The sequence below is a fragment of the Arachis ipaensis genome, chromosome B06, assembly GCF_000816755.2.
Source record: "Arachis ipaensis cultivar K30076 chromosome B06, Araip1.1, whole genome shotgun sequence".
In the NCBI taxonomy this organism is placed as follows: Eukaryota; Viridiplantae; Streptophyta; class Magnoliopsida; order Fabales; family Fabaceae; genus Arachis; species Arachis ipaensis.
Window position 1 is genome coordinate 134,115,827 of NC_029790.2, and position 8,776 is coordinate 134,124,602.

The window sequence follows — 8,776 nt, forward strand, 5'->3', positions numbered from 1 at the left end:
CTTGGCCTTTTGTTGAGTCGGAAAGCCTACATCAAGAGAATACTAGATCAAGAATCCAGTCAACAACGAATCATCACTCTTAGCAACTGTTTAGAATTTACCATCAAAGAGATTATATATGATATGCTTTAAGTCATAATGGAAACAGATTTTTAAGTGTATAGTTCACATGAAAAACACTTCTGCTCTTAAAAACCAATACCGCTCTTGATCTTAGGCAAGCTCAGCAATATGAATCAATTGATACTATTGAGCAACATCAAAAACTGAACAAGAATTCTGGAAATGCATGCCCTACCTTCACTTCCCAATGTCAGGTTATAACTATAAATCTTCTCTATTTAGTGCAGGTTTTAAAGGGTTATTACATTGATGGAAGGAATCATCAATAACTCAAAGATTCTATAATATGCTCTTACCAGTAAATATCGCTATACCATCTGCTGATACCCTTGCCAAATCAGGAAGTGTTTTATTGAGGTATCTGGGAGATAAGTAATCCAGAGCATCTGAAACGACTACAAGTGAGAAAGATTTTGGCCTGTATGGAAGAGGAAACTTGATATCTGCCACACGCACACTGCCTCTACGGATAAGTGCTTTGCAATTACTATCGGCATCCTCTATATCGTACGGTTCAATTCCCCAAGCTTCAGTTTCCTCCTGCCTTAACAATTTGGAGACCACAAAACAACTATCAGGTCCAACATGCAAAACTTTATGCATGCTATCTCCATATGCTTTCTGTAAAATAGGAATGGCTTGTTGGACCTCTCCACTGCACAAATAATCACCTGCATTTGGAATTTATGAATATTATTTTGACATTACATAGATGGCAAGCTAATTACCGATAGATAAAGCTGGTCAATTGTGCCAATTCAAATGAACAAAATATTGATGATATGGAACACTACATAGTCGTTGCTTTTACAGGCATTAGGATGAAGGAAAAGGAAGGAAGGAAAAGGTTGTTTGGATGTCTATAAATGAAGGACGAACATGTGATATCCAACCCGTACCATCATTAAATAAAATATACAAAATTCAAAGGTCCTCCATGTATGAGGATTTTGTCAAACTATGGGAAGGAAAGTTGCAATAATCTGTCACTCATTTTCCTTCCTTTTCCCCTTGGATTGTTCCCTCTCCCTTGCCACAAAACGTCCAAACTTACAAGATGCAATGCTATATTTATTGTTCAATTCAAAACAATGTGCACGAGCTATTTATAAAGTGAAGGATGGCAGAAAATGAAATCCATCTAGAGAACAATGTAACCAAGACCCAAAGTGAGATAAGCATCTTAAGTTCTAACACGGCACCTTAGTATAGATTATGATTTATTGAAGTACCATAATTCACAGTAACAACCAACCCCAAACTACAGAGTGTTCAATAACCCTTCTTCATATAACTCGATGAAGTACTGGAGGCCAAAAATTGCACATAATGCAGCAAGCCGATGTTCAACTTCAGATTATCATCAAGGAGAAAGTAATCACAGGCAATTAATCTTTCATCGCTAATTAAGACTTCTTAAGAGTTGGAAATCCATCAAGGGAGTTACAAAACTTCCCCACTAGCATGACATTATGGGGTTCCTTAACTAGGAAGTAGCTTTCCATGTAAACCATGACTCATAATCAATACAAAAGTAAAGTAAAATGCAGCGGAATAATGAAATCAAAGCAAGTTAAAAACCACAATACTATATTAAATGGTAAATAACTTGAAAGTGAACAAATCATAACCAAGAGGACAAGGAAATTAAAATTGAAAATTACCTTCAATCCTGCTAACAGAATCTAAGTGACCACCAGATCCACCTATAATATATTCATAACCAAAAATTAATAAGCTCTGTTGCTTGTAATATACAGAAAACAAAAAGTTCATCACAGCAACAAAATGAGAACAATAACAGATAAAAACAAACCTGATCCCTTATGCATATAGACAATGAAAAACAGACCACCCTATAAAAAATAGCAAAAAATCAAAGCCAGAATCAGAACCTCACCAAACACACAGAGTACTGAAAATCTAAACTGAACACAAAGAAAATCTATCAAAGGCATCTCTGCAAATATATTATATCTTATAATTATAATATTGTAATCTATATATCCAAATCTATCAGATGCAATCCTAATCAAGCATTGTCGGCATCAAAAGTAATTTAGCTACTTTAAGATTCAAACCGCATTTAGCTACTTTAATTTGTGGTGCACTATACTCTATCACTATACCAAATCTTAGCTGGTTTAGATAAACTCTCTATCAAAGTAAGCCGAAAATGTATAAATCCAACAATTGCAATGTGAAACTTGAAAAAGAAGAAGAATGAATGAATGAAAGAAAGAAAGTCACCAAGACTACGAGGCCAATAGGCAAAATTGACGAGGACCTCGATTTCGAACTTGAGAACAATCCACCGCCACTGTCTCCGAACCTTCTCGAAGGATTCACCGGCCTCCGAGACATCTCTTCCCGATTCAGTTACTCGCCACCACCACCACAACAACAATAATAACAATAATTTATTATTCTTCTTAGCCTTATTATTATTATTGTTGTTACTATATACTAGTATTAATCAATCTGAAAAAAAAAAGGAACAAGATTATAACATCAGCATTGAAAACAAGGCAACTAAAATCAAAGGAATGAAACAACGTGTTAGATGCGGTAGGAATCGAAGAAATGGATCCGTACAATGGGAATTGGGATTGAAGAGTGCATAATTGTGAGAACGATGGAAGAGTTAGATCTGAATTATGCGCGTCTTGTTCTGTTCTGTTCTGTTGCTTGTTGAATTGCACAGACATGTTAAAGTGCATTACACGTAATAAAGTTATAAAAAATTATATTATAATTTATAAAAATATTGTTAAAACAAATAAAAGCAATATTAGTTTCAAAAATATAATTATATATTTAAAATATTTGAATACTAAAAAAACTACCAACAAGGAAATAAAGGGTAGAATCGATAAAAAAAAATAAATTCAATAACTATCACTATGTTGGCGTTTAGAGAAAAAAAATTCAAACAAAAAGAGGAAGCATTCAATGCATTCAAACTTGTTTCTCTTCTTTCTAATGCTAAACTAAACACATCCTAATTTATCTAAATATTTTTATATAATTAAATAATTATATATACATTTATTTTTCTTTTAATAAATAATTTTTATTTTATTTTTATATTCATTATTATTTTTTATTTTAAAAATTTTAACTTCTAATTGGTAATTTGACTAATTTCTAAACACTAGCTAAGCTCTCCCTGTACTCAAAGGCTCTAGACCAACCCCAAACCGATGGGAATATTCTATACCATCTGTCCATTGGTACGTCCCACACACAGTAATAGGTTCTATCCTTTAACCGCAGAACAACAACTTTATCGGGTAGGTGTATCAACAAACTCATGTCATCCTCATTATCTTCAATGAGATGTATTATACTGTAAAGGCGTCCGTACCTTACAGAGGATAAGTCGCCGCTTCTATAAGTATAAGGGCTTTCAATTCTATCAAGAGCAGTTTGATAAATTAAAGGTCGAAGATCAATGCTGTGCATGTGAACCCACCTTGGTGAAGAATAATCTTCCTTCAACCGAAAGACGCATACAGAAAACTCACTAGATTCAAATCCAGTCAAATTCATGTAACCGCATGCAGGCGCAAGAACGTATCCATAATGACAAGGTTGCGGCGGCAACGGAGGTATGTCATCCTTCATGCACTCTTCCTTCAGATCAAAACGCAGTGTCGTTTTGCTTCCGATCCAATAAATTGAGTCCTTGAAATAGGTCGCCCTATGGAAATCAACGGAGAAGGTAGGCGGGAAGGAACACCCGCGCTTCCACACACCGGATTTCGAAGAGTAAATCATGGTTTCGAAGCATTCATTCTTTGAATTCACACCATCAAAAATGCAGATAACCTTATAACCGAGAAAATGCATGGGATCAAAAGCTAGAGAGTAATGCAAATTTAATGAATCAAACCATGGAAAGCAAGAGGGCAAGGTTTTCTTGTCTTCGGTGGTAGGGTTATAGATAAACACGGCGTCTTTCGATTCAAGCAGCATCAAGCCGTTGCAAGATTGTGTTATCAGTGAAGAACGTAGATCGGGGTTTTTGGAGAAGAATGATGAAAAAGATGAGCGGTAGGTTTTCTTGTCTAAGTAGAAAAATTTCACTTCTTGATACAATTCAGTATCAGGGGCGAGATCTAAGAACAAACCGGAAACTCTTTGTTTTACAGTGGCATGGCAGCGGCTGAAGAAAGGATTGGAGATGAGAGAGAGCCACCGCTTGGAGACACATTTGAAGGTTATGATATCTCTGAGAGGCACACGAATAAGGATTTGAGTGAGTAAGTAATCGTTTCTTTCAATTGTTTTCGCTAATGAAGAGATTAATTTTTTGTTGTCACTCATGGTTGTTCTTCACTTTGCTTTCAATCTTTTACGAGTGTGTTACTGTTGATATATATCTCTCTTTCAATTAGGATAGGGAGCGAAGCAAGATAACTTTTGAATTTGAGAAAAGATAGGAAAGAACCTTTTTTTTTAACAACCTAGAGTAAAAAAGGAAAATTTATTTTAATTTTAAAATTAAATTTTGAATTAATGAAATATTTTTTAGGGTATAATTAGAATCAATTTAGATCCATTATTATTATTTATATGGTTTTGCTAGATAATAAAAAATTTGTACAATTTGTAGGTTACAAAGGATTAAAAAAAAAATCACCCCAAATCAAGTTAAAAAAAAAAATTCTTTTAACTCTATTATTGGAAATTTTAACTATCCCTCTCCCCTTTTAAGGTGTTTTCTTTGGTACGATGATAAATTCATACGTATCGATACGTTTAAAATATAAACAAATAACAAGCCATGTGGAATTTATTTTCCTCGTCAGTATCATATTTCCCACGTTCAAAGTTTGAGTTTTCTATCTTAGATTGATATTGAGATTCATTGGATATATCCAGTGTTGGATTCTTTCTATCTTAATTAGAGCATGTTGAAGGGTAATTTTATTCTTCATTTCATTGTCTTATTTGCAATGTCTAGTTTAAGCTTCAAGATTATTATAAGCAGACATTAATATTGCTTTTTAGTTGTGGCAGAGAACGATTAGTGATTGATGGAGTCAAACTGCTAAGGTCTGTTTTCTCATTGATCAGATGAGTAATTGATCCTTATTCTATTGGAATATTTCTGCTTCTTTGTGCATGAATTTTTCATGCATTGTTTCTAATAAGTAGTCTCATTGAATCTCGGAACATTCTAATTCTAAGAGGATTACTCAAACCTGTATTCTGTTGGTTTTTGGATGTGTTATTTCTTATTAATCCTGGATTAATTCCATCTGTTGCAAAACAATATATTCAAGAAGTTATCAAAGCAGATGGACTGGCTGCTGGAAAAGGAGTTACTGTTGCCATGTCACTGGAAGAGGCATATGAAGCTGTAGATTCAATGCTGGTTGTAGGGTCATTGTTGAGGAGTATCTAGAGGATCGAGAGTGCCAGGTCAGTTAAAGTCATGAGATGCTTGTTTGATGATCATAGATATTCACATAATGCTATGTTTATGTTACTAATATTGAGGCTGTGTTGTTAATTGATGTATTTCATTTTCCCTTTGGGAATTTTAAACAGGTTCTCATGGTTCGGTTGGAGTCTGATCTGGTACAAGTCCTGCTTGCGGCTTGAAAAGTATCTCTGAACTGGTCACCCGGGTCGGCCATGGTTCTGTTTTTTCTCTTTTGAGCAGACCTATAGAAAGTATACTGATTCACATTGATATGCATTTTAATATTTTGTGTACAATACTTAATAGGCCTTTAGCCAATCCTGTGTAGTAGAGTGGTATTGATATGGATTTTAATATCCCCCCCTCTTTTGTAACAAAATTTTCAGGCTCTGAAATTGATGTTACTTATATCATTGGAACTATCTGGGATCCGAGATCTTTTGAAGCAATCACTGGTAAATCCTGCTGGGAAGGATCTATATGTTTCTTTGTATGCCTCTTGGTGCCATTCTCCAATGGCAATTATAAGTCTTTGCTTATTATCTCAGATAGGTATCTGTAACTTGGTAAATTTCTTGGGTTTTTGGAATCAAGATGAAGATTCGGGCTTTGGCTGAGGTATTCTTTAGTATTTGTTGAAAACCATGAGGGCTAGAGGCCATATTTTATTCAGGAAAAGGTCTCTTTATCATTTGCTGCGATATATAATAATTAAATAATATTTGATAACGAATTAGATACTCAATGACAATGTGATGCATGTGTGTGTGGGTGTGGAGTACGCGTTTTGTTTGGTTTGATCTCGTAATATCAAAGAATCATATGTTGCTACCTCAGGTTGCAACATTGTACAACACTTACACATGCATTTCACCAATATTGTTCCATGTATTAAGAACTCATTATGATGTAAGCTTAAGTATTGGCAAGTTTTTTACAATTAAATGTTCATTTCTTGAGAAAATAGAGAGAAAAGTTTTGTAATTGATGTGGATCTCCCCTGTTTTCTTCCTTTGAGAAAATAGAGTTCTTTTATGAGAGTGAAACAATGTTTCAGTACGAAACTGTTTGACCCTTATAAACTGTTTCATGTTATATGAAAATGTGAGCAGGTCTAGTAATCTTAAATCATATTCTAACTCTCTATTATCATAACTTAATTTTATTTATCCTTTCAGAAACCCAAAACTCAAGGCAATTCCCAACTTGCTTAATGATCTCCAGATTACCAAGTTCAGAGTCAGTCTTCTCTTAATCCAATCGCTTGGAGACACATTTGAAGGTTATGATATCTCTGAGAGGCACACGAATAAGGATTTGAGTGAGTAAGTAATCGTTTCCTTCAATTGTTTCCGCTAAAGAAGAGATTAACTCTTTGTTGTCACTCATGATTGTTCTTCACTTCATTTTCAATATTTCACGAGTGTGTTACTGTTTATATATATCTCACTTTCAATTAGGATAGGGAGCTGAGCAAACTAACTTTTGAATTTGAGAAAAGATAGAAACGTTTTTTTTTTTTTCAACAACGTAAAGTAAAAAAAGGAAAATTCATTTTAATTTTAAAAATTAAATTTTGAATTAATGAGATATTGTTAGGATATAATTAGAATCAATTTAAATCATCCCTGGTTGCATTTATCTAGCTGTAGAAATCTGCGAATTGAATTACTTTTGCATTGTTTGTTTATTCTATGAATTGAATCTGCGAGACCATCCCTGTTTGCACTACATTTTGTAGAATTCCAAAAATACTACGTTTTGTAGTTACATAGATTTGTGGATTGGAAATTTGTTCTTATTAGGCTAGAAAATTGTTCATTTAGGTGTATATACTCCTAAACAGTAATGAAGTGGCCTTCTCTGTCTGTTTTGGTTCATGGAAGGGAACACTTTTTTTTTTTTAATTTAAAGAAAAAGAAAAAAGAAGTAGTTCGAGTATCCTAACTCCTTGCATTAGCCTGATCTGCTTTTTCTCGTATTTGTGACTTGAGTATGTCTTTGTCTTTGTGCCTCTAACTTTGGAGATTAGAACCACTTCAGAAGAAGTTCCACCATTCAGATCACTGTGGTAGTTCTATTTACTCAAAGAGCCTAATTGATCCTGGCTTGGCTACTTATTTGACTTGGTTTAGTAGAATGGCAAATGAGAATGAAGTGCTTATTCTCTTTGGTGACATGCCACACACAGATGTGTATTTGTTCAATCTTTTGTCGTATTTACGAGAAGGTGTTAATCTTATTTGTTATTATGTAGAAGTTTAAAATTAAATTGATATTATACGTTTCTTTTGTTTATCTATATAAATAATGGATTTTTTATTTACTATTCTATCTTTCTTTTTAAATATTATATTCATGTACGAATAGTATAACTTAGCTGTGATGATCTTAACATATTAAAACTGTTCAGTTAGCCACAGTTAAACGAAGGCTACAATTCATTTAAGTATATTGATAACGAACTAAATTAAAAAAGTACTATATTCACTTATTAAGGAACCTAGACACAGTTTCTCTCTTGTCCCAAGCTGTGTATGCTTCAACTTTAACCCTTTTACAGATGAAAAGCAAAGTATTCCCTTTGCTGAATGTTCAGCAACATAAAATTTGAGTTGCTGGTAATTTAAAATGATTGGATCATTTATGTCCATCAGAATGCTCCCATAGCATCTAAGATGTAATTGTAAATATGGCCTTTATGCTCTCTTCTGCTCTACATTTTAAGGGCTGCAAAAGGTTCTTCAAAGGTTTGGCAGCTTTGACAGCTTGATTATTCATTACCAATAATGCATCCTGATTTCTTCATCTACTAGACTTCTGATCTTCAACCCGCTTGTATATCTCATTAGCTCGATCCTTTAAATAAAAAACCAAATGCAACATAAGAGGATTAAAATATTTATTAACTTGACACAGAGCTTGAAACCTGAGGTTCTGTGACAAACAAATGATAAACAATTAAATACGACTATCATGGTAAAAATGACACATGAAATAACACACTACTCCCAGAATATGTTTTTCAACGTTAAATATGAATTATTTATGCAAAGAATTATTTTTTCACAGAATTATTTTTTCAACGTTAATTCTTAATTTTTCTCTAGATATAATATATCAACTTCTATGTCTCTAAATAATAAAATTTTTAAGATTTTTTTAAAATTTTATTTAATTTCAAAACAAAATAGTAAATTCTATATTGTTTTTTTTTTC

At 33.4% G+C, this 8,776-nt stretch overlaps 2 protein-coding genes across 2 annotated transcripts in view; both read right to left on the reverse strand.

Annotated features, from left to right (window-relative positions):
• LOC107605569 (uncharacterized protein At3g49720) overlaps positions 1-2,850 on the reverse strand; it is a gene marked incomplete in the record, with an annotated part of 3,960 nt that extends 1,110 nt beyond the window's left edge. Inside the window, 6 exon segments of the mRNA XM_016307481.2 lie at positions 1-26; positions 420-794; positions 1,788-1,829; positions 1,940-1,979; positions 2,374-2,604; positions 2,719-2,850. Coding sequence (XP_016162967.1) covers positions 1-26; positions 420-794; positions 1,788-1,829; positions 1,940-1,979; positions 2,374-2,487 — 597 coding nt within the window.
• On the reverse strand, positions 3,271-4,452 carry LOC110263863 (F-box protein At5g07610-like). Its single transcript, XM_021105721.1, has one exon. The coding sequence runs from the start codon at positions 4,450-4,452 to the stop codon at positions 3,271-3,273; it is 1,182 nt and encodes a 393-aa protein (XP_020961380.1).

Excerpts from the sequence above, each read along its gene's own strand:
- LOC110263863 (XM_021105721.1), bottom strand. The coding sequence starts at position 4,452 with ATGAGTGACAACAAAAAATTAATCTCTTCATTAGCGAAAACAATTGAA.